Here is a 26,922-nt window from a genome sequence, read left to right as displayed (position 1 = left end):
TAAAGGTAGACTATGAGGGAATTCTTACCCTGCTCCCTCAGTCATCTCCACAAAGTAGGTGACAGCGTCTTATGAGAGATACCAGAAATGGAAATGGAGTCTTTGTGGGGAGTTCACCAAAGAGTCTACTGATGAATAAAAGAAATGATGAAAGATAGTGGCACAAAGGCCAGGAGCAAAGTGGTTTATAGGGATCTGTAACTTCTTCCACCACTGGTCTGTGGTCTGGGAGCAGAAGCTGAAAGGCAGTGCAGGTTATTCAGTGTAAGCAATTGATACAGTGTACTTCCCAGCTTCTTCCTGTTTATTTTACAGACTGAAAGTTAACTTATTCAACACCGGGAAAAAAGTTTCACTAAAATCTTAATCTTTCCAGCTCTGCACTTCACTATACCATGCAAAGGTTATGTCCTCCCTTCCCCCTTCTACTCACTAGAAATTTATCACGGCCACTCCTTCTAAGACCCACTTCTAGGCCGGGCTCCGTGGCTCGCGCCTGTAATCCCAGCACTTTGGGAGTCAGAGGCGGGCGGATCACCTGAAGTCAGGCGTTTGAGACCAGTCTGGCCAACATGGTGAAACCTCGTCTCTACTAAAAATACAAAAATTAGCTGGGCGTGGTGGCACGTGCCTCTAATCCCAGCTACTTGGGTGGCTGAGACAGGAGAATCGCTTGAACCCAGGTGGCAGAGGCTGCAGTGAGCCAAGGATCACTACTGCACCCCAGCCTGGGCAACACAGGAAGACTGTCTCCAAAAAAAAAAAGACTCCACTTTTAGGGCAGGCACAGTGGCTCACACCTGTAATCCCAGCACTTTGGGAGGCAGAAGTGGGCAGATCTCCTGAGGGTAGGAGACCAGCCTGGCCAACATGGTGAAACCTCATTTCTAATAAAAACAAAAATTAGTTGGGCGTGATGGCTCAAGCTTGTAATCCCACCTACTCAGGGGGCTGAGGGACAAGAATCGCTTGAACCCGGGAAGGATCCTGGGAGGCAGAAGTTGCAGTGAGCCGAGATCGTGCCACCGCACTGCAGCCTGGGTGACAGAGTAAGATTCCATCTCAAAAAATAAAAAAACTCCACTTTTATAAACTCAAAGCAGTATGAATAGGATTTAGGTGAATCCCATTCTCTTCCTTGCTGAATACATTTATATATTTGCTGAATATATTTAATAAATGTTTGATCCTTCCATTGCTTACTCCTTTAAAAAGAAGTCCTAATAATTAACTTTTTAAAACTTTATACAGGAAAATTCAGACAACATGATTCTTTTCTCATTAAAAGGAAATGGAGTAAGTAGAAATTACACATGCACACGAGGAGAATAGCTTCCAACTAATCTTTAAACACTGGTACACCTCATCTGAATACACTCAGAAGAAGACATTTCAGTCCCAGAATGGCATCACATTTGCTTGTGTTATCAAGCTTCCTATTAAACATGGGTAGAAAATAAGCTCTAGGCCAGGTGTGGTGGCTCACGCCTGTAATCCCAGCACTTTGGCCCAGGCAGGCGGATCACCTGAAGTCAGGAGTTTCAGACCAGCCTGGCCAACATGGAGAAACCCCGTCTCTACTAAAAATGCAAAATTAACAGGTTGTGGTGGTGGGCACCAGTAGTCCCAGCCACTCGGGAGGCTGAGGCAGGAGAATCGCTTGAACCCAGGAGACGGAGGTTGGGGTGAGCTGAGATCGCTCCATTGCACTCCAACCTGGGCAACAAGAGCAAAACTCCATCTCAAAAAATAAAATAAAATAAAACTGTAGTGAGAAGGGAAATAAAAGATATCAGAAGTCTACAAGTTCTAAGTAAACCTTTAAATCCCTATTAATGGTCCACCATAGTCCACAATTCTTGTTGTAAATGCTGTTGATTGAAGTATCATTTTTTAAAAAAAAGAAGCTAGTTTCAAATTGATCTATCCAAAAAGAACCCTCTCTAAAGGAAGCTTTACATGCTTAACTGCTTTTTCACAGTGGCAAGAAAAAAAAAATAATTCTGATGAAAACTGAAAGCACTACTGATCAGAAATGAATTATTTTCTGCTTTAATATTACAAATATGGTATTCATTTTCTCTACTGCCAAGTGAGTTATTTTTTCTCTTATCTCTTTGTAGTAAAAATAAATCAACAAAAATTACTCTGGGCCTGTATATTTTGTGTGAATTACAAAGCTATTAACAGCAAAATATTAATAATTAGCTATACACACCTATTCTAATAAAAACTAGTCACTGAGGATTGAAGCTTGTTTCCTCAGACATAGTATTTTATGATTGGCTTAAACAGTTGACCCCTTGAACAACGTGGCTTTGAATTACTTGGTTGTACTCACAAGCAAATTGTTTTGAACCAAAAAAATCTTGGAATGCAAAATCCATGTACACAGTGGGCCAACTTTTCGTATACACAGGTGGACTTCAGTATTGTGCAGGGTTGGGTATATACAAGGGTCCTGGAACCAATCCCCCATGTATACTGAGGGACAACTGTAATTAAAATTGTGGTGAAGAGTTTATGCCTGCTTTTAAAAACTGCGTATCTGATTAGGAATACTGGACTTTTTTAACAGGCCTACCTAACTTGAATAACAAAGTAATAAAGTATAATCATCACTGGTAGAATACATTTACTTACCATGCTAAAAATGCTAAAACATGGCTATTACCAATTCTTAGGTATTTGAAAACCACACACCATTCCACTATTTTCTGTGGGTGTTCAATTCACAGAAGCAGTTTATTATCAATTAAGAATTAGAAGATCTGAGCTCAAAAAATAACTCTGCCACACGCAACTCTTAAAAACACTGGCACTCACTTTATTAAGATGTAAAAGGAGCAGTAATCCAGTATTCTGCATTGCAAAGTATATTGGATTCTTTTTTTTTCTTTTTTTTTTTTTTTTGAGACAGAGTCTCACTCTGTCACCCAGGCTGGAGTGCAGTGGCATGGTCTCGGCTCACTGCAATCTCTGCTTCCTGGGTTCAAGCAACTCTCCCGCCTCAGCCTCCTAAGTAGCTGGTACCACAGGCACATGCCACCACACCTGGCTGGTGTTTGTATTTGTAGTAAAGATAGGGTTTCACTGTGTTGGCCAGCTGGTCTTGCTTCTGACTTCGTGATCTACCTGCCTTGGCCTCCCAAAGTTCTGGGATTACAGGCATGAGCCACCCTACCCAGCCTGGATTCTATTTTTTAGATTCATTTGTTGGAGCTACAAATGAAATCATCAAAAGAGAGACGGATGCTAATAGGAGAGACTAGAGTGAGTTACCAATTTTGCTAGTAGATAACGTTTCACACCCTAAAAACTACAAATAACCACTACAAAGTTCTTCATAACATAGAACAATCTAAAAACCACAACTCAATCTTTAGAGCTAAGAATAAATCATGTGAAACCTGTAACATTTTATTTGTTAAAAATGAACAGCTTCAGAATAGATCTAAATGTAACTTTTCCAAAAAACACCGAAAAGTACAGTGTAAAGCACCTCCTCATTAAATACAAACTTCCATTTTGTGATGCACTGCATCAATGTTTTGCATATACCTTGATGCAAAGAAAATTTTAAAGTTGCATCCTGTTTTTTAAAAAAACCAAAACTTAAGAACTGAACAAGGATTACAACCACATTCCAATAAAGAAAATTTTCCTTCAACAAAGCATATTGTTTTGTTTATATACATGTGACCACCAAGAGTTTTAATTTAGTTGTACCAAAGGCAAAACATTATACTTAAAATTAAATTACAGATGCATGAAGAATAAAAGTTTAATATACCAAAGACAATTTGTTATTTGATGCACTCAATGTCAGTATTTGGGGCAATTTTTAAGGTTTTCCCAAAAAATGGCATTAATAGCTCTATACAATAGGTAAGAACAGGAAAATGAAAACACCTTTATACCATATTTTCACAAACCGTTCTAAAGACAGCAAACTCGAGCTCAGCTGCTTTTCCTTGCTTTAAAATAAGCTACCAGTAATTCTAAATCAGACTAAAATGTACTGTTCCTAGACCAAATACAGGCATTCATACTTGCAAAAATGTTTTGCAATGAGTTCTTGGCCTATATGAAAAGCATCAAATAGCTAAGGAGAGACTAGAATTTATTTTCAAATTCTGTGACTGACTTCCAATAATCACTTATCAGTACAAGTACCAGCAAAATATCAGATATTAAGGATCAGATTTAATTCTTTGGTATAAGCGTGAAAACTGTTACTGATAGCTTTCCATGGCTAGCATAAATCATTAAGTAACTCAAGAAGCATGAGAGGCAACAATGAAGTCTAGTATACAATGCAAGGCAGGCCAAGAACCATGTTTGTTTTACAGGAAAAGTCAACACTAACAATCTACTCCTGAGAAACTAACACCTATTTAGATGTTTTTAACATAATGGCAAACTAAAACGTCAAGCTTCAAAATGACCAAACTTGTAAGTATAGCTGGAAGATTTTGCTGCATTTGGCATTATACCGTAACTTACAGTATACAACATCTGAGGACTCAGTACTATCTTGGCACAGACTCACTTCTCCCACTCCCTCAGAGGTGGCAGGTGGCGGGGTGGTGGGGGAGGGCCTTTGCTCCCCATAAATGCCTGAACTTTAATTTATACCATATAAGAAATCAGTGAAAGGTAAACAACAAGGTTAATGTAACTCTATTATAAATTCTGCATTTTTTCTGTGACATATACAAGTATATTTTTGCTTTTGGAGCTATAAATTATTTAATTTTGCAATCTTCAAAGCTCATAAATTTCAACTTTTCAAATAAGAAATGTTAACTTCAAATAAGAAGTCTAGGACTTTATGGCTATTAATTTTACTATCAAAATATCCAAGGGACTCAATTCAATGTAATAGTTACAATTCTTCTAAATATCATTTGAATACTTTGTGGACACTAGACTCAAGACTATGCTAAATCCAAACAGTACACCTATAACCTGGGTTTTGAAGTTTTTCATCTCAACTACCTGTCCTTCAACTTGCTACTTACTTCCTCTCATGCCTTCGTTTATCAAACACAAACTGTCATTTTTAAAAACTGGATCTTCTCCTCCAAGGCCCTATCAGATAACCTTGTAAATATGCATTTATAGTCTTTAACACCAACATTTTAAACTGAGACTAGTACCTAGAGTCACATTTCTTGTTAAAAGTTCAGCACTAAAGCTGTATAATTCCAGGGGATTACACTGTCTGAAAAATGAACCAAGTTCTAGATATTCCCATAAATCTTAAAACCCAAAACTGGAATTCTAATACTTTTTTTTTTATCTCTAATGAAGAAAAGGCAACTGTACTGACTACATCAACACTATTAAAGGGTAAGTGACAGCAACAAAGGGACCTACTCATGTTTCTGAAGACCAAGATTTACCATGACAAAGTCTAAAATATGGACAAAGGTGATGAGATCCTGAATACCACTATCATAAAAATAATCAATTTCTATCTTTCTGTCTTCCTTCTGCTGCATGAGGAACCAAAGAAGTCAAACAGATGATTGTTCTGTCTGAGCCAACCATGAAATCTTCAAGAACAGATAGGTATAATCCCTATTATTCTTTCAGGGCATTACTTTATACGTTAAAAAAAAAAAACTTCAAAAATAAAAATAAGAGTTATTTAGCCTTGTGAATATTTTGAAGTAAAGTTTCTTGAATTTCTGTGATGAACTCTTCAAGCAATTCAACTTTTCAGAGTCATCTCTCAAAAGTTCCTTTGACATGGGACCTATCCCACAGTTACAAAGCGGCTTCCTCCTTTGTTGTATGTGAGAGTGGCTCTTTGTTCCTTCAGGATCCCAAACCGCTCATTCAACGTCATCCCTGTCTAGAGAAAAGAAAACAACAACAACAACAACAAAGCAACAATTAACAATTTTACTGAAAGCCATATTTGCTTTGGAACAATAATGTGATCTTATGATTAATTAAAAGTAATGACTACTAACATTTTACTATTATGTGTATGATCTCATATAAAGCCTACATTATATACTATATAAAACACACATATGCTATAATGCCTAGAAGTCATACACCCAAAGCCCCTATCTGAATTATTTTCAGGCTCTGTAAACACTGCCACCAACTCATGATGTCACTGATAAAATAACTCTTCAGACCTGTAAATATTTTATAGCAAATTTTCTTGGATTACGGTGAGTTTAACACAGAAATTCAAATTCAAATGAAAATCTGTTTTTTTTATTAACAACAGCATCTATAAACTATACCATTTCTGGAAAAAAATAATAGTAACAAAATAAAAATAAGCAAAACAAATTTGGTCAAATTTTTTTTTTCTTATTTTTTTATTGAGAGAGTCTGTCTGTCACCCAGGCTGGAGTGTAGTGGTGCAATCTCAGCTCATTGCAACCTACACCTCCTGGGTTCAAGCAATTCTCCCACCTCAGCCTCCCGAGCAGCTGGGATTACAGGCACGTGCCACCACACCCAGCTAATATGTTTTATTTTTAGTACAGACAGGGATTTTCCATGTTGACCAGGCTGGTCTCAAACTCCTGACCCCAAGTGATCCACCCATGTTGGCCTCCCAAAGTGCTGGGATTACAGGTGTGAGCCAGCGCACCAGGCCAATTTGGTGAAATTTCTATCCATCCTTCGTATCTTCAATTTCACATTATTTCAAGGAATACCAAAAAACCATCTGACAAAATCGAATACCTATTCATGATAAAAATTCTCAGCATATCGGGAATAGAAGGAAGTTTCCTCAATCTGACAAAGAGAATCTATTAAAAAAAAAAAAAGAAAAGAAAAGAAAAAAAGAAACTGGGCCAGGCATGGTGGCTCATTCCTGTAATCTCAGCACTTTGGGAGCCTGAGGCAGGCGGATCAAAAGGTCAGGAGTTCGAGGCCAGCCAGGCCAGTATGGTGAATCCCTGTCTCTACTAAAAATACAAAAAACTTAGCCGGGTGTGGTGGCGCATGCCTGTAATCTCAGCTACTCGGGAGGCTGAGGCAGGATAATTGCTTGAACCCAGGAGGCAGAGGTTGCAGTCAGCCAAGATCGCGCCACTGCACTCCAGCCTGGGCAACAGAGCAAGACTCCATCTCAAAAAAGAAGAAAAAAAAAAAGAAAAAAAATATACATATATGGCTAATATCATACTAAATGGTGACATATTTATTGCCTTCTCATCAGACTTTGGAACAAGGCACGCATACAAGTATACATCTTAACCACTTCTACTCAACATTGGACTGGAGGTCCTAGCCATTGTAATAAAGCAAGAAAAGGTTTAAAGATTGAAAACGAATTAGGAGAATGAAACGATTGTTTACACAGAAAATCCTAAGCTGGGCAGCCACAGAAGGCAGGCAGATGGCTTGAGCTTAGGCGTTCAAGACCAGCCTGGGAAAGGTAGTGAAACCCTATCTGAAATCCTGTCTCCACAAAAAATATAAAAATTAGCCAAGTGTGGTGTGTGTGCCTGCATCCCCAGGCGTGGTGGTGTGTGTGCCTGTATCCCCAGGTGTGGTAGTGTGTGTGCCTGTATCCCCAGGCATGGTGGTGTGTGCCTGTATCCCCAGGTGTGGTGGTGTGTGCGCCTGTATCCCCAGGCGTGGTGGTGTGTGTGCCTGTATCCCCAGGCGTGGTGGTGTGTGTGCCTGTATCCCCAGGCATGGTGGTGTGTGTGCCTGTATCCCCAGGTGTGGTGGTGTGTGCCTGTATCCCCAGGTGTGATGGTGTGTGCGCCTGTATCCCCAGGTGTTGTGGTGTGTGTGCCTGTATCCCCAGGCGTGGTGGTGTGTGCCTGTATCCCCAGGTGTGGTGGTGTATGCCTGTATCCCCAGGTGTGGTGGTGTGTGTGCCTGCATCCCCAGGCGTGGTGTGTGTGTGCCTGTATCCCCAGGTGTGGCGGTGTGTGTGCCTGTATCCCCAGGTGTGGCGGGGTGTGCCTGTATCCCCAGGTGTGGTGGTGTGTGTGCCTGTATCCCCAGGTGTGGCGGGGTTTGCCTGTATCCCCAGGTGTGGTGGTGTGTGCCTGTATCCCCAGGTGTGGTGGTGTGTGTGCCTGTATCCCCAGGTGTGGCGGGGTGTGCCTGCATCCCCAGGCGTGGCGGGGTGTGCCTGCATCCCAAGGCGTGGTGGTGTGCGCCTGTATCCCCAGGCGTGGTGGTGTGCGCCTGTATCCCCAGGCGTGGTGGTGTGCGCCTGTATCCCCAGGTGTGGTGGTGTGTGTGCCTGTATCCCCAGGTGTGGTGGTGTGTGCCTGTATCCCCAGGTGTGGTGGGGTGTGTGCCTGCATCCCCAGGTGTGGCGGTCTGTGCCTGCATCCCCAGGTGTGGCGGTCTGTGTGCCTGCATCCCCAGGCGTGGTGGGGTGTGCGCCTGTATCCCCAGGCGTGGTGGGGTGTGCGCCTGTATCCCCAGGCGTGGTGGGGTGTGCGCCTGTATCCCCAGGCGTGGTGGGGTGTGCGCCTGTATCCCCAGGCGTGGTGGGGTGTGCGCCTGTATCCCCAGGCGTGGTGGGGTGTGCGCCTGTATCCCCAGGCGTGGTGGGGTGTGCGCCTGTATCCCCAGGCGTGGTGGGGTGTGCGCCTGTATCCCCAGGCGTGGTGGGGTGTGCGCCTGTATCCCCAGGCGTGGTGGGGTGTGCGCCTGTATCCCCAGGCGTGGTGGGGTGTGCGCCTGTATCCCCAGGTGTGGTGGGGTGTGCCTGCATCCCCAGGTGTGGTGTGTGTGCCTGCATCCCCAGGTGTGGTGGTGGTGTGTGCCTGCATCCCCAGGTGTGGTGGTGGTGTGTGCCTGCATCCCCAGGTGTGGTGGTGGTGTGTGCCTGCATCCCCAGGTGTGGTGGCGGGGTGTGCCTGCATCCCCAGGTGTGGTGGCGGGGTGTGCCTGCATCCCCAGGTGTGGCGGGGTGTGCCTGCATCCCCAGGTGTGGCGGGGTGTGCCTGCATCCCCAGGTGTGGCGGGGTGTGCCTGCATCCCCAGGCGTGGTGGTGTGTGCCTGCATCCCCAGGTGTGGTGGTGTGTGCCTGTATCCCCAGGTGTGGTGGTGTGTGCCTGCATCCCCAGGTGTGGCGGTGTGTGTGCCTGTATCCCCAGCTACCCAGGAGGCTGAGGTGGGAGGAAGGATCGTTTGAGCCTGGGAAGTCAAGGCTACAGTGAGCTATGATTATGCCACTGCATTCCAGTCTTGGTGGCAGAGCGAGACCCTGTTTCAAAAAAAAAAAAAAAAGTCCTAAGGAATCTACAAAGTCAAAACAAAAGTAAGTGAATTTAGCAAGATTACAGGATATAAAGTTAATATGGTTAATACAAAATTGTCAATGTGGTTCTTGACTTTTTTTTTTTTTGGAGATGAGTATTGCTCTGTTGCCCAGGCTGGAGTGAGTGGCACAATCTCAGCTCACTGCCATCTCTGCCCCCTGGGTTCAAGCAATTCTCTTGCCTCAGCCTCCCTAGTAGCTGGGATGACAGGCACCTGCCACCACACCAGGCTAATTTTTGTATTTTTAGTAGAGACAGGATTTCACCATGTTGGCCAGGCTGGTCTCGAACTCCTGACTTCAGGTGATCTGCCCACCTCGGCCTCCCAAAGTGCTGGGAACACAGGCGTGAGCCACCACACCTGGTCGGTTTTGACAATTTTGTTATTAACCTTGTATCCTGTAATCTTGCTAGATGGCTATAGTCAAACAGCAGATAACAGTGAGTATTGGTGAGGATATAGAGAAATTCAGAACCCTCATAGACGCTGGCAGGAATATAAAGTTGTAGCACAGACTCTTCTAGGGAAAACAGTCCAGCAGTTTCTCAAAAGACTAGATAAAGACTTACTATAAACCGGCCGGGCACGGTGGCTCAAGCCTGTAATCCCAGCACTCTGGGAGGCCGAGACGAGCGGATCACAAGGTCAGGAGATCGAGACCAACCTGGCTAACACGGTGAAACCCCGTCTCTACTAAAAATAGAAAAAAAAATCTAGCCGGGCGAGGTGGCGGGCGCCTGTGGACCCAGCTACTCAGGAGGCTGAGGCAGGAGAATGCCGTGAACCCGGGAGGTGGAGCTTGCAGTGAGCTGAGATCCGGCCACTGCACTCCAGCCTGGGCGACAGAGCGAGACTCCGTCTCAAAAAACAAACAAACAAAGAGTTACTATAAACCTAGAAATTCTACTCCTAGGTATTTACCAGGGAGAAATGAAAACAGATGCTCACACAAAAACTTCTGCACAAATGCTCAGAGCAGGATTATTCATAGCGTCCGAGGAGTGAAAACACCCAAATACCCATCCAGTAATGAAGGAATAAATAAGATGTGGTATACACGTATTATGAACACTGTTCAGCAGGAAAACAAAATTAAATACGGACACAATATAGATGAACCTTGAAAACATTATGCTAAGTGAAACAATTCAGTCACAAATATATACTGTATGATCTGATTTATATGAAATGTCAAAATAGGCAAACTGGCAGACAGAAGTGGGTTAGTGGTTCCCTAGGTTTCAGGGGGCAGTTAGGATACCTTGTTTATAATTCACGATTATAATAAATGTTTTGTTAATTAAAATATTCTCAGCAGATGGCCCAAGAAAATACAGAAAATGTTTTTTACCTGTTTTCCGACGCTGTTTATGTCAAACTGTAGGGGAACACCTTTAGGGACTTTCCGGGCGTCACTTTGCTCCCGCTTTGTTAAAAATGAAGGTGCAGCAGTGCGAGTTAATCGTGGTTTCTGAGTTCTATTAGAAAAATATTAAAGTATCAGAGCAGCTTAACAATGAAAAGAAAAATAAATTAATTTGGTACTTAAGACATCCTGTACACATGTTCAAATGTATTACGGCCATTTTATTTGTGTTTTCAAAAAAAAGGTGTCATTGGCTACTCTAGACTAAAATATATCATTGTTCAGAGAATACCTCTTTAAATAGAACTACAAACTTTTCAACAAGTTGGAATGTTTGGTGATTCCTAACTCTTGATCTTCCATTTAAAAAAAAGCAACCTCTAAAGTCCTAGGCACCCGTCCTGCACTCTTCTCATTTCATTCATTCAGATGGCTGGACGGCTACGCACTGTGGCTCAGGCCTAGAATCCTGGCTCTTTGGGAGGCCAAGGCAGGAGGATCGCTTGAGGCCAGGGGTTAGAGATCAGCCTAAGGAACATAGCAAGACCCCACCTGTACAAAAAAATATATAAAATAAATAAAAAAAACTAGCTGGGTGTGGTGGTGCATGCCTATGTTCCCAGCTACTCAGAGGCTGAGGCAGGAGAATTATTGAAGCCCAGGAGTTCGAGGCACCAGTGAGATATGATGGCACCACTGCACTCCAGCCTGGGCATCAGAGTAGACCTTATCTCTTTTTTTTTTTTTTTTTTTTTTTTTTGAGGCGGAGTCTTGCTCTGTCGCCTAGGCTGGAGTGCAGTGGCGCGATCTCGGCTCACTGCAAGCTCTGCCTCCCGGGTTCACGCCATTCTCCTGCCTCAGCCTCCCGAGTAGCCGGGACTACAGGCGCCCGCCACCTCGCCCGGCTAGTTTTTTGTATTTTTAGTAGAGACGGGGTTTCACCGTGTTCGCCAGGATGGTCTCGATCTCCTGACCTCGTGATCCGCCCACCTCGGCCTCCCAAAGTGCTGGGATTACAGGCGTGAGCCACCGCGCCCGGCCCGACCTTATCTCTTAAAAAAATCAAAAGATGCTTGAATAGAACATAAGCTCCATAAATCGACAACGTTTATAAAGCAATAAATTTAAAGAGAAGGTAGGTCTGTATGGTCTGAAAAATAAAGATATCAAAAATATTACAGGCATTGGGGGAAGAAGTAGCATGTATACTGTCATCTCGTTTATTATTGTACATAAAAATACACATATTGGGTCAGGTGCAGTGCTCACGCCTGTAACCTCAGCACTTTGGGAGGCCAAGGTGAGAGGACTGCTTGAGTCTAGGAGTTCAAGACCAGTCTGGGCACAAACAAACAAAAAAGCCAGGCATGGTGGTGGCACCTGCAGCCCCAGCTACTCAGGACTGAGGCAGGAGGATTGCTTGAGCTTGGGAGGTCAAGGCTGCAATAAGCCATGATCATGGCACTATACTCCAGCCTGGGTAACAGAGCCAGACTCTGCCCCCAAAAAAAAGGGTACATATGATATACATGCACATAATTTTTAAAATATTAAAAAACACTGTTCAAAGTGGTCATTTAGGGCTGCAGAATCAGGAATCCAGAAAACTCTTCCTTTTAACTTTACATCATACTGTTTCCATATTGTATCATAGGCATTACTTCTGCTTGGCTTATCCTAACTTGGACATCATTCTCTGGGCAGAAGTCCAATACTTTCTTATGATCTTGTGTAATGAGAGGTTATAATTTTTGCAAAAAGAAAGAAAACTTACACTGGGCATTGAACTGCTCCAGGATTGTCAATAGATACAGTCAAAATCCCTCCATTTGTGGTGGAAGTCCGCCATCTAGTATCAAAAAAAATAAAATTCACTAAACCTAAGTTGATAAACCCTATGTATATTCAAAATAAAAATAAACATTTTAAAAGCAACCATTACTTTTTCTTAGCTTGCAAGAAATAAATACCTAAACCCCACCATGACATAATGAATCAACACCTTGGGTGCAGAACTGGGCATCTGAATTTATTAAACATTTTTCAGTGTGATAAATATATACAAATTTTAAAAAATCAAATAGTACAAAAGAACTTCTAATAAAAAGCAACAGTCCCTCACCCCACTATTCTCCTGCTTTCCATTCCTACTCTCCACAGGCAGCACTTTTAACCTTTGTTTTTACTGCTTGCTGGTTACTTCCAATTCACTAAACAAGACGCTTATGTAGTATAAAACCTTGCTGCAGCCGGGCGCAGTGGCTTACACCTGTAATCCCAGCACTTTGGGAGGCCGAGGCAGGTGCATCATGAGGTCAGAAGTTCAAGACCAGCCTGGCCAAGACAGTGAAACCCCATCTCTACTTAAAAAAAAAAAAATACAAAATTAAGCTGGGCATGGTGGTGTGCACCTGTAATCCCAGCTACTCGGGAGGCTGAGGCAGAGAACCGCTTGAACCCAGGAGGGGGAGGTTGCAGTGAACCAAGATTGCGCCATTGTGCGTTCTGGGCAACAGAGCGAGACTCCATCTCAAAAAAAAAAAAAACTTGCTATGATGAATAGATTTAGTTCATCAAACTATCCTCCAGTTTCCTTACCTACCTTGAAACATTTTGATGGCTATGTCACTACTTCCCTGCCTTTGTAGCTTAAAATACTTAAATCTCTGTTTCCTTCAGCAGAATCGCTTGACCCCGCCCCCCCAGCTCTGTGGGAAAGGACCTCAGTGCCTCTGTTCCTTCCTTCCACCTCTGCCCCTTTGTTTGTGCCGCTCACTTTGTCAGCTCTTCCTTTATATTCACGAGTCAAAATCGGACACTTACATTACATTCTGTTCTCAAATTAACTATGTTGTGCTTTGCCTAACAGGTTGATTCTCAAAGTTCAAAACAAGTAACATTTATATATGACCATGATTATGTAAATATTGTTCACAGCAGAAGCAAAAAGGCTACGATTATTCTTTCCTTCCCCATGGTTTCTAATGTCATGACCCCTGTGCTAAAGAATACTACCAGTATCTGTTTCACAGTTTCCTAACACTCCAATTGCTAAAAATCATGCCCCATAGTTTGCATCATATCTGGACCATGACCATGTTTTACAGCCAGCTCTCTGTATCCACAGGTTCTACATCAATGTATTCAATCAATTTCAACCACAGACTGAAAACAATCCATGGATATGGAGGGCCCATTGTAAGGGACTTGAGGATCTGAGGATTTTAATCTCTTCAATGGTCCCGGAACCAATTCCCCTGAGACAAAGAAGGCCAACTGTATATATTTTGTTTTCCAAAAAGTAGCCATAATTTTAAACAGTTAATCTCAAAACCTAATCACACTGATGGAATTAGTATGTTACAACTCACACTCAGGAGGTGTGATTATAACAGGATAAAATAGATTTTCAAAATTTTTTTTATAGGGCTAAGAAAAAAAGACTGTGAAAAGGAAAACTATTGTTTTTAAAGTTGTACAAATTTTCTAAAAGTTGTACTGAATTTTATTCTATTCGTTCCCTAAATAGGTTCATTTGTATGAAAGCAGTTATAGCCAAAAAAGAAAGAAAGAAAAAAAAAGCTGTTTCATTAAAATGGAATAGCCAATAAAAAATAAAAATAATAAAAAACAAGTAATCTACTTGGCACTAAAACTGTTACAATATCGACATGTGAAAACTCAAAAGGATTTTTGGCGAAAATTAACAAAGGACAAAACAGGATTTATTTATTTTAGGTTCAATTTAAAAAATTTTTTTTGGAGACAGTCTCCATAGCCCGAGCTAAGCTCAGGCCGGTGTGCAGTGGCGATGCACAGGTGAGATCATGGCACTTCACAGCCTTGAACTCTTGGGCTCGAGCAATTCTCTTGCTTCAGTCTCCCCAACTAGCTGGGACTACAGGTGTGTAGCGCCACTATGCCCGGCTTTCAGGCTCTATTTTATTTTGGGTTTCAATTAATTTCTTCTGGACTGAGGCACATGATAATTTGGGTAGTCAGTATTCTGGGAGTTTTGAAATAACATCTTGAAAAACAAATGGAAACTTACTGACGAGTTCTCTTTGCTACTACATCGTCTAGCAGTTGTTCCGTATTCAACTGGGCCTGAACCTGAAGAGAAAAAAAAAAGCAGTAGGTCCCACAGAAAGCAGAGGATTGAATCCAAAGGGCGATCCTGCTCTAGAACCTTATAACCCAGTGGGGCGTGTGCATGAATGCAGAGAGGCCTGTGCTATTCTGGCAACACTTCCCTGTTGGAATTCCTGTATCAGAACAAGTGGCAAATACAGGTTTATTCCCAAATAACATGTTAAATTATTATAAGACACTGCTATTGAGGGTAAGAAAGGACAGGAAATAAAAAACGTACAACAGAAAGAACTAATCTACTGCCATGTTCCTCATATCCTGAACCCAATGCTGCCTGTGACTGAGGCTTACTGAAGGTGGCTGCTCAGGATCCTCTTTGGGTTAAAAAAACAAAACAAAACAAAACAAAAAAACACTGCCACAGTTTTTAAATACCTTCAGGCCTCTTCTGAAAAGAAAAGTTGCCTGACGAGTATCTTTCTGATGATTTAATTTATTTCCACTCCTGGTAAAATTAGCTGGAATGTTATTTCTGCAACAAAAACACACATGCCATGCTAAGCCATTTAACTACTTTCAAACGTCTTGAGGAAAAATAAGCAAAAATAGTTAAATTCATAGGCTGAAAACATGAGGTGCAAGTAACAAACAACTCTGAATTATTTCCTTATTAACATGAAGCTATTGAGATTTGATTAACAAATACCTCCCTCCGAAGCACAGCACATAACCACCTGTTAATTTCGAACCACTTTATCATCCAAATATTCAATCCTCTAACATTTCATATATCTTCTGAAGACAATAATAATGACATTTTTAGTGCTATTTCCTATATTTGGTGAAAACGTTAACTTTACAATTTACAGGATTAGTACAAAGAAAAACTACACATAGGCCAAACTGAAGACCTAAAATAAACTGAAGACCAAAAATAAAGACAAAGGTTTGAAAAATAACATCTCCTCCTCCAGCTTTCTCTTCTTCCTCACTCAGAAACTGTTATGTATTAACATAAACCATGAAGTCCAGGCATTACGGCTCACACCTGTAATCCCAGCATTTTGGGAGGTCGAGGTGAGTGGATCACTTGAGATCAGGAGTTTGAGACCAGCGTGGGCAACATGGTGAAATCCTGTCTTTACTAGAAGCACAAAAACTAGCCAGCCTTGGTGGCGGCGCCTGTAGTCCCAGCTACTCAGGAGGCTGAAGCATGAGAATTGCTTGAATCAGGGAAGCAGAGGCTGCAGTGGGCCGAGATCACGCCACTGCACTCCAGCCCAGCGACAGACTTCATCTCAAAAAATAAATAAACCACAGAAAAACTTTTACTCTTCTGTTTCTTGTTCTTTCATGCACAGAACAATGCTGTTAATTACGTTTGACTTTCACCAATTCTTTTTTCTTTTTTTAATTTTACTTTAAGTTCCGAGACACATGTGCTGAACACGCAGGTTTCTTACGTAGGTATATATGCGCCATGGTGGTTTGCTGCACCTAATTTCTTGTTTTCTATAGGAAGTTGGTGAAGTATGAAAAATTAAAATTTCGTATTTATGCAATATTCAATCCTCTAATATTCCACGTCTTCAACTGATCTATTGATAAATATGAAACGCTATACAAGCAAGTGTTCAACAGATTCCTTAGTCTTACCTCCAATCTTTCAGAGATTCAAGTTCAAAATTTCCCTAGCTAACCCAATTAACATGTAAGTCTCATGTAAATGATGGGTTCTTATTTGAGAAGATACCTTATTACCAAGTGATTCCCAAAAGATGATGGTTAAAACTGCAATTCCAGCCACTACATTTTTTGTTTTGTTTTTTATTTTTTATTTTGTTTGAGACAGTCTCACTGCTACCCAGGCTGGAGTGCAGTGGCACGATCTTGACTCACCGCAATCTCCGCCTCCCAGGTTTAAGCGATTCTCCTGCCTCAGCCTCCCAAAGAGCTGGAACTACAGGCATGCACCACCATATCCAGCTAATTTTTATATTTTTAATAGAGATGGGGTTTCACCATGTTGGCCAGGCTGGTCTCGAACTCCTGGCCTCAGGTGATCTACACGCCATGGCCTCCCAAAGTGCTGCAAATACAAGCATGAGCCACTGTGCCCAGCCACTGCATTTTTAAAAAACTCCATTCCAGGTTTTGTTTGCTGAATAATCTTCCACGAAAGATAAATAAATAGTACTTGAAACTGAGTAAGGAAACGTCACACCTCATTCACTTCATCTACTTTGTCCTTACAGAGAACGGAATGCCGTAACAACAGATCATAATTTTTCTTTTTTTTCCAGAGATGGGGGTCTCACTATGTTGCCCAGGTTAGCCCTGAATCCTGGGCTCATGTGATCCTTCTGCCTCAGCCTCTTAAGTAGCTGGGACCACAGGCACATGCCACTGTGCCCAGCTCACAGGCCATAATTTTTGGTTTTTATTATTCAACTTAGTATAAAAATAATTTCAGTTTAACAAGTGTTCATCAAGAATTCTTCCTTTCTAGTTTGATTTTTCCACAAATAACATACATTGTGATTCAGTGTTCTAGTAAGGGCCATCCAGACTGAGTAACAAATTGAGCTTTCAGAATTCCCAATTTTGAATAACTCCCACTGAGATGTTAAGAGTTCTACCAGGGCTGGGCACAGTGGCACATGCCTATAATCCCAGCACTTTAGGAGGCTGAGGTGGGAGGATCACTTGAGGCCAGGAATTGAGACCAGCCTAGGCAATAGGGTGAGACCCTGTCTCTACCAAAAAAAAAAAAAAAAAAAAAAACTAGCAGGGCATGGTGGCATGTATCGGTGGTCCCATCTACTCAGGAGGCTGATGTGGGAGGATCACTTGAGCCCGGGTGGGGGTTGAGGCTCCAATGAGCAGTGATGGCGCCACTGCACTCCAGCCTCAGCAATAGAGCGAGAAGACCCTGTCTCAAAAAACAGGGAAAAAAAAAAAAAGAGAGAGTTCTACTAAAGTGATCAGCTTTTGCAATTTTATTCCATGTGTCAAAGAGGTAAAGAAGCAGAGTGATGCTTTTTAAAAAGCTGGTATTGGTTAAATTCATCAGTAAGAATTCATCTAATAAACGAGCTATTACTGGATACATCCATGCGGATGTTCAGATAGACATCCCAAACATCTGTCTTGAAAATGACCAGATAACTAAAAAAATCACTGCAAATCTATTCTTCACACCACTTAATGCAAGAAGTGTTTTTTAATGCAAAATAACACACCATCATACTTGAGTGCTTACTTTCTGTTTAGCTGGTTAGGTCTCTTGAGAACCGCCACTGGTTTCCTCTGCCCTTCATTTTGTCTCAGAAGGTTTGCCTTCCTTTTTAACACTGGAAAATATTGCTCTATATTCTATCAGAAGGCAAGAAACTATGTTAATCAAATTGCATTTTTCTATATACCCTACTACAATAAACATTTCTGATGCAGAATGAACAGGGATTGAGAACAGCTTGAATGTGTAGATAAGGGAGATGGAGAAACAGCTTGAAAATTTACAGCCTAAGCGATTGGAAAGATGAAAACCCCACATTATATTTAAAATATGTGAGGTACTCAGGGGACCCACAGGTGATGGGGAATTGTGGCTCCGCAACTCAAGAGAACAATCAGAGGGCCAGAGATATAAATTAGGGAATAATTTATATAAACATGATTTTTTATACTAATAGATTTTATAAAGCCAAGTTCCAAAACAAATGCCGAAAACAAGAAAAAGCGGGGAAGTCATGACAGCAAAGGAGCTGGAATAGACATGGTCAGAGGCAAAAAGTACCATAAAAAACAAAAGCACATGAAACACCCTCTTTTTCTTCCTCCACATACGTAAATTAAATCCACCATTAAAGCCTAATTCAGATATCCATATTGTCCATAAAGACTTCTCTAAAGTTCTTGACAAATATGAACCTTATCTTATACTTTATCTGGATTCTTCTATTAAGTATATGAGAAGTACATCATAAATATCCACTGACTGACTCACATTAAAAAGTCTTAATTTGGTCAGGCACGGCGGCTCACGCCTTTAATCCCCGCACTTTGGGAGGCTGAGGCAGGTGGATCACGAGGTCAGGAGTTTGAGACCAGCCTGGCCAACATGGTGAAACCCCGTCTCTACTAAAAATACAAAAATTAGCCAGTCATGGTGGCACATACATGTAGTCCCAGCTACTCGGGAGGCTGAGGCAGGAGAATTTCCTGAACCTAGGAAGCGGAGGTTGCAGTGAGCCGAGATTGCACTACTGCACTCCAGCCTGGGCGACAGAGTGAGACTCTATCCCCCCCACAAAAAAACCTCAATTTTCGGCCAGGCATGGTGGCTCATGCCTGTAATACCAGCATTTTGGGAGGCAGAGGCGGGCAGATCACTTGAGGTCAGGAGTTTAAGACTAGCCTGGCCAACATGGTGAAACCCCATCTCTACTAAAAATACAAAAATTAGCCAGGCATGGTGGCACACACCTGTAATCCCAGCTACTCAGAAGGCTGAGCCAAGATCACGTCACTGCACTCCAGTTGGGTAACAGAGCAAGGCTCTATCTACATATAAAAAACAAAAAACAAACAAACAAAAAACTGACTTATATTTGAGAATGTGGAAATTTAGGTATTCTTTATGAATGGCAATGATTTTTATTCAGATATTAAATTTATCAGTCCCAAAGTACTATATACAAACAAATACAATTTTCTGTTAAGCTTATTCACAGAAATGTTAGTACAAATAAAGGAAAAGGACATCTAATCCAGGATTAAGCCATCATCCTACCTTGTCACTTAGAGGTGGACGATTCATAGGACTAATTCCTTTTCGAATTCCAGTTGTTTTCCTAGCTGCAAGGCCAGTGATAACTCCATTAGGACGTCTCTTTCCAGGCATGACTCTTCCTCTACGATTCAGACCAGTCTTACCAAAACCTAGAGGAAGCAAAAAGAGAAGAAAATGTCAATTTAACAATTCAGCTGGGAGGGTCACAGGATATTCTATTTTCCAAGGAAGGGGGAAGTTATGAACATTTATTATGTTATTATTTATGTTTTTTAAATGACATAAGATATGTCATTTTAAAAAGGCAATCTGTTGCATTGGGAAGGGTTCTGTGGCTATACCGGACTATAAATAACTAGAGGATTCGCACATGTGGCCATACTCTTTCGTCATTAGTTTCTCAACAAACAAGACAGTCCACAGAGTCTTTACCTGTGCACTAGTGTCGATACTAACCATCTGTGGTTACTACTGAGTACTTGAAGTTAAGTACTAGTCTGAATCGAGATATTTCAAGGTAAAATATTTCACTGATGATTTTATATAAATCATATAGTGAAATATTTTAGAGATACTCGGTGAAATAAAATATATTCATATGTGCTCAATCTTTATTGAACAGTGCTGATCTAGAGTGGAATCACTATCTCATTTCCAATTTACTTATGACAGCACATTGCCATCTGGCTTCACTTTCAGCCCTACTCCATTCAAATCGCTTTTGCTAAAGTTGCCAGTGCCAACAGACACATTTTAATCTGTGGCATGTGACATTACCAACTTTGGTTTTCCATTATATATCTTACCTATTTAAATACTTTTTCTAGGCTGGGCACAGTGGCTCATGCCTGTAATCCCAGCACTTGGGAGGCCGAGGCAAGAGGATCCCTTGAGCTCAGGAGTTCAAGACCAGCCTGGGCAACATAGTGAGGCCTCACCTCCAAAAATTAGTTGGGCATGGTAGCACACGCCTATAGTCCCAGCTACTCAGGAGGCTGGGGTGAGAGGATTGCTTGAGTCCAGGAGCTCTAGGCTGCAACAGAGTGAGACCCTGTCTCCAAAAAATAAATAGATTAAAAAATAAATAAATATATAAATAAATAAGTAAATACTTTTTTCTAGTTAAAAAAAAAAATAGGGGCCGGGTGTGGTGACTCACGCCTGTAATCCCAGCACTCTGGGAGGCCGAGGAGGGTGAATCACGAAGTCGGGAGATCAAGACCATCCTGGCTAACACTGTGAAACCCGTTTCTACTAAAAATACACAAAATTAGCTGGGCGTGGTAGCACGCACCTGTAGTTCCAGGTAACAGGGAGGCTGAGGTAGGAGGATCACTTGAGTTTGGGAAGCAGAGGTTACAAGGAGCTGAGATCACACTGTACTCCAGCCTAGGGTGACAGAGCAACATCCTGTCTCTCACACACACACACACACACATACCCTGTCTCAAACACACACGCCCCCCCATATTGTGAAAATATTATCCCATGTTTTTGATATCCTTTTATTGAATTACTTTTTAATATGCCATACTTGATCCAACCAACTTTAGAGTAATCATTTCAGTTACTTCTAATTATAAATAATACCACAATGGAACCATAGATATATTTTTAAACACATCCATGATTATTTTCTGAAGATGTGAGTTTCTAGAAGGTGAAATGTTAGTTAAACAGTAAAGCAAACTCTTTTTTTTCCTTTGAGACAGAGTTTCACTCTGTCGCCCAGGCTGGAGTGCAATGGTGTGATCTCAGCTCACTGCAACCTCTACCTCCCAGGTTCAAACAATTCTCCTGCCTCAGCCTCCCTAGTAGCTGGGATTACAGGCACACACCACCACACCCAGTTATATTTTTGTATTTTTAGTAGAGACGGGGTTTCACCATGTTGGTCAGGCTGGTCTCAAACTCCTGACCTCAGGTGATCTGCCTGCCTTGACTTCCCAAAGTGCTGGAGTTACAGGCGTGAGCCACCACAGCTGGCTTAAAGTTTTTAGTTTTTAAATCAAATTATTGCTGCCCTACGTGTGGTTTCCTTCTGAAATTGCAACCAGATGAAGATTAAACCATATTGGGAAAAACTGTACATTAAAACTAATTCCAATATAGAATGACTTGCTATTTGTGTTAAATAACATGACAGCTACCCTTCACTGTCCTAGGCACTGTGCTGAGTACCCTAATTCGTACGGTAAGCTGAGCTGAGCGCTATAATTCGTATGATAATCTGAGCTGAGCGCTGTCATTTGTATGAAAATCTGAGCTGAGCACTATAATTCCTATGATAATCTGATAAGACTGATGCTAAAGATCTTTCTTGAGAAAGGAAGGAACTGGAAAATATTCCAAAAGAACGAGTGAGTTTGTAGGGCAAAAAGAAAAGATTAAGAGGAGGAGGAACCCATTATTATACCGAAATTTCAGGACTAGATGAGAAAGACTGACAAGAGTCTCTCATAAATAGCAATCAAATGGATTAAAACAAGATCTTAAGTATGAAATAAGGTTGGGTACCGCAGCTCACGCCTGTAATTCCAACACTTAGTGAGGATGAGGCTGGTGGATCATTTGAGGTCAGAAGTTCGAGACCAGCCTGGCCAACATGGTGAAACCTCGTCTCTACTAGAAATACAAAAATTAGCTGCCAGCCGTGGTGGTGAGCGCCTGTAATCCCAGCTACTCAGGAGGCTGAGGCATGAGAATCGCTTGAACCTGGGAGGCGGAGGTTGCAGTGAGCCAAGATCGCACTACCACACTCCAGCCTGGGCAATGGAGCAAGACTTCATCTCAAAAAACAAAAAATAAATAAAAATAAAATAAACAAGTATGGAATAGATCTCTATCCCTTGGCGCTATTTCTATTGATAGTACAGTACATTGTTCCCATACTTATCAATCTTTCTACTGTCTTTTTTTCCTCTTATCCATGGTGTTGCCTTTTTTGTTTTTTTTTGAGATAGAGTCTCGCTTTGTCATCCAGGCTGGAGTGCAGTGGCCGGATCTCAGCTCACTGCAAGCTCCACCTCCCAGGTTCAAGAGATTCTCCTGCCTCAGCATCCCAAGTAGCTGGGACTACAGGTGCCACCACCAGACCCGGCTAATTTTTGTATTTTTAGTAGAGATAGGATTTCACTATGTTGGCCAGGCTGGTCTTGAACTCCTGACTTCGTGATCCACCCACTTCGGTTTCCCAAAGTTCTGGGATTACTGGCATGAGCCATGGCGCCTGACCTCCTCCTCTACTTTCTAATCAGGCCTATATGATTCGTTCTCCCACTTTTCTACCTTTGAACAAACTTCATTAGCTGTATGTTTTAGCAATGATTCTATTTTTCACCCTCTCATTGTCACATTACATAAAGCAAGATAGATCTATACATACTGCCCCAATTATCTCCCCTCCCCTCTTATGCTCTGTGACTGTCTTATATTCTAAAAAGCACTATGAAGGGGTACTAAAGACATCATCCAATGCAACAGTCTTTTCTTAGTTTTCATTCATTTAGCCTCTCTGCAGCATTCCAGAGTACCCACATTCTCAATGTACTTCAACTACCTCCCTTTATGAAGACCTTCCTGCATTTTTCAGCTCCACCAGAGCAGTAGTTTAATACTAGTTAGGTATCAGAATCATCCATGAAGCTTTAAAAAAGTTCCCTACCTCTACAGGTTCCGGTTCAGTAGAAATAAAGTACAGCCAGAGCATCTAGTTCATAAAGCTCCACAGATGCAACTACAGTTGATAACAACTAAAACTAGAGAAAGACATTTTCATCTTTCTTTTAAATCCCAAGACTAATCTATTCATGAGTTTCTTTCCACATACATCATATGCCTCAATAATTTCAAGAGCCTAACCGTCTAAATAAAGATTTGAGGGATTTTCTGGCAACTGTCACATCCTAGGGTGTATGTAATCATATTATTGGCTCCTTTCCAAAGCAACATACAAATATTCCCATCTCTTCTACTTCTAATAAGAACAGCATTCTCAAACTTTTCAGTCTCGGTACCTCTTTACACTCTTTCTTTTTTTTTTTGTAGAGACGGGGTCTCCCTATGTTGCCCATGCTGGTCCTGAAGTCCTCGGCTTAAGCAATCCTCCTGCTTTGGCCTCCCAAAGTGCTGGGATTACAAGCACGAACCTCTTCATATGCTTAAAATTTGAGGACTCCAAAGTTTTTGTTTCTGTGGGTTTTACTTACTGCAATTAAAATAAAACCTTTTTTTTGTTTGTTTGTTTTTTAGACAACAGTCTCACTCTGTCGCCCAGGCTAGAGTGCAATGGCATGATCTCAGCTCACTGCAACCTCCACCTCCCCAGTTCAAGCAATTCTCCTGCCTCAGCCTCCTGAGGAGCTGAGATTACAGGTATGTGCCACCACACCCGGCTAACTGTTGTATTTTTAGTAGAGACGAGGTTTCACCATGTTGGTCAGGCTGGTCTCAAACTCCTGACTTCAGGTGATCCACCCACCTTGGGCTCCCAAAGTGCTGGGATTACAAGGGTGAGCCACCACACCTGGCCATAATAAAAACTATTAATAAGATAGTTAACAACCATTTCACTTAATAACAATAAACTCATTACACATAGGGTACACATCTCTTTCTAAATGAAAAATAACAAATTTTAACTTTTATTTTAAAGTTGGGGTACATGTGCAGGATGTGCAGGTTTGTTACATATGTAAACATGTATCACAGGGGTTTGCTGTACAGATTATTTCATCACTGAGGTATTAAGCCTGGCATCCATTAGTTGTGTGTGTGTGTGTGTGTGTGTGTGTGTGTGTGTGTGTGTGTGTTTGGAGACAGAGTCTTGTTCTGTCTCTCAGGATGAAGTGCAGTGGCCGGATCTCAGCTCACTGCAAGCTCCATCTCCCGGGTTCACGCCTTTCTCCTGCCTCAGCCTCTCGAGTAGCTGGGACTACAGGTGCCCACCACCACACCCGGCTAGTTTTTTGTATTTTTAGTAGAGACATGGTTTCACCGTGTTAGCCAGGACGGTCTCGATCTCCTGATCTCATGATCCACCTGCCTCGGCCTCCCAAAGTGCTGGGATTACAGGCATGAGCCACCGCGCCTGGCCTTTTTTATTTTTGAGACAGACTCTCGCTCTGTCACTCAACCAGGCTGGAGTGCAGTGGTGTGATCTCGGCTCACTACAAACTCCGCCTCCCAGGTTCAAGTTATTCTCCTGCCTCAGCCTCCCAAGTAGCTGGGATGACAGGTGCCGACCACCATGTCCAGCTAATTTTTATATTTTTAGTAGAGACGGGGTTTCACCATATTGGCCAGGCTGCTCTTAAACTCCTGACCTTGTGATCTGCCCGTCTCGGCCTCCCAAAGTGCTGGGATTACAGGCTGAGCCACTGCGCCTGGCCTAGTTATTTTTATTTTCTGAAACAAACAAAAATATGTAGTAAGAAGAGTGGTGTTGTTTTTGGATCTCCTTGGTGTTTGCCTTAATAGAAGATTCTCACTAGATTCTCACAATTGCTTGTTAAGGACTGAATGTTTGTAGTTCTCCAAAATTCACATGTTGAAGTACTAACACTTAATATGATGCTATTAACAGGTGAGGGCTTTGGGAGGTAAATCATGAGGATGGAGCCATCGTGAACGGGATTAGTGTCCTTACAAAAGTGACCCTGGAGAGCTCTCTAGCCTTCTTTCTGCCACACAAGGATACCACAAGAAGTCCAAAGTCCGCAACCTGGAAAAAAACCCTCACCAGAATCTGACCTTGCTGACATCCTGACCTTGAACTGCTCATCTCCAAAACTGTGCAATATAAACTTCTGTTGTTTATAAGCTACCTAGTCTACAGTACTTTGTTACAGCCCACTGAACTAAGATCCTGCTTTTGCATTCTATCTACTTTAATTATCAGATATCGTGTAGACTCCAGAAAAGCCTACTGTACATTCCTGAGAGAGCAAGAGTGAAAATACAATTAATGCCTTAGTATTCATATTAAATTAGTTTTGATCTTGTGGATTCCCCATGTCTTAGGGATCCCCAAGGGTCCCTGATGGCATTTTGAGAACTCTATACATTCCACCACGAAAGAACACTCTATACATTCTACCACTTAAGAACACTCTATACACTCTACCACTGAAGAACACTCTATACATTCTACCACTGAAAAACAACTCTATACATTCCTCCACTGAAGAACACTCTATACACTCTACCACTTAAGAACACTCTATACATTCCTCCACTTAAGAACACTCTATACATTCTACCACTGAAGAACACTCTATACACTCTACCACTGAAGAACACTCTATACATTCTACCACTGAAGAACTCTCTATACATTCCTCCACTTAAGAACACTCTATACATTCCTCCACTGAAGAACACTCTATACATTCCTCCACTTAAGAACACTCTATACATTCTACCACTGAAAAACAACTCTTTACATTCCTCCACTGAAGAACACTCTATACACTCTACCACTTAAGAACACTCTATACATTCCTCCACTTAAGAACACTCTATACATTCTACCACTGAAGAACACTCTATACACTCCACCACTGAAGAACACTCTATACATTCTACCACTGAAGAACTCTCTATACATTCCTCCACTTAAGAACACTCTATACATTCCTCCACTGAAGAACACTCTATACATTCCTCCACTTAAGAACACTCTATACATTCTACCACTGAAGAACACTCTATACATTCTACCACTGAAGAACACTCTATACATTCCTTCTCTGAAGAACAACTCTATACACTCTACCACTGAAGAACACTCTATACATTCTACCACTGAAGAACTCTATATGTTCTACCACTGAAGAATAACTCTATACATTTTATCACTGAAGAACTCTATTCTACCACTGAAGAACACTCTATACATTCCACCACTGAAGAACACTCTATACATTCTACCACTGAAGAACAACTCTATACATTCCTCCACTGAAGAACAACTCTATACATTCCTCCACTGAAGAACACTTATACATTCTACCACTGAAGAACAACTCTATACACTCTACCACTGAAGAACAACTCTATACACTCTACCACTGAAGAACAACTCTATACATTCCTCCACTGAAGAACAACTCTATACATTCCTCCACTGAAGAACACTCTATACACTCTACCACTGAAGAACACTCTATACATTTCTCCACTGAAGAACACTCTATACATTCCTCCACTGAAGAACACTCTATACACTCCTCCACTGAAGAACACTCTATACACTCCTCCACTGAAGAACACTCTATACATTCCTCCACTGAAGAACAACTCTATACATTCTACCACTGAAGAACAACTCTATACATTCCACCACTGAAGAACACTCTATACATTCCACCACTGAAGAACACTCTATACATT

The 26,922-nt window shown here is 41.8% G+C and overlaps 1 protein-coding gene across 1 annotated transcript in view; it reads right to left on the bottom strand.

Annotated features, from left to right (window-relative positions):
* Nucleotides 1-3,399: 3,399 nt before the first annotated feature.
* The window catches only part of FYTTD1 (forty-two-three domain containing 1), a 43,732-nt gene continuing 20,209 nt past the window's right edge, over nucleotides 3,400-26,922 (bottom strand). Inside the window, exons 3-9 of the mRNA XM_008009693.3 lie at nucleotides 19,531-19,679; nucleotides 17,998-18,110; nucleotides 15,171-15,267; nucleotides 14,695-14,756; nucleotides 12,418-12,492; nucleotides 10,629-10,755; nucleotides 3,400-5,863 (exon numbers count right to left, since the gene is read on the bottom strand). Of these exons, the coding sequence (XP_008007884.1) occupies nucleotides 5,765-5,863; nucleotides 10,629-10,755; nucleotides 12,418-12,492; nucleotides 14,695-14,756; nucleotides 15,171-15,267; nucleotides 17,998-18,110; nucleotides 19,531-19,679 (722 nt within the window). The 3' untranslated portion in view covers nucleotides 3,400-5,764. The remainder of the gene's footprint in view (nucleotides 5,864-10,628; nucleotides 10,756-12,417; nucleotides 12,493-14,694; nucleotides 14,757-15,170; nucleotides 15,268-17,997; nucleotides 18,111-19,530; nucleotides 19,680-26,922) is intronic.

This window comes from Chlorocebus sabaeus, chromosome 15, assembly GCF_047675955.1.
Source record: "Chlorocebus sabaeus isolate Y175 chromosome 15, mChlSab1.0.hap1, whole genome shotgun sequence".
NCBI lineage: Eukaryota > Metazoa > Chordata > Mammalia > Primates > Cercopithecidae > Chlorocebus > Chlorocebus sabaeus.
This window is presented reverse-complemented; position numbering and strand designations above follow the sequence as displayed.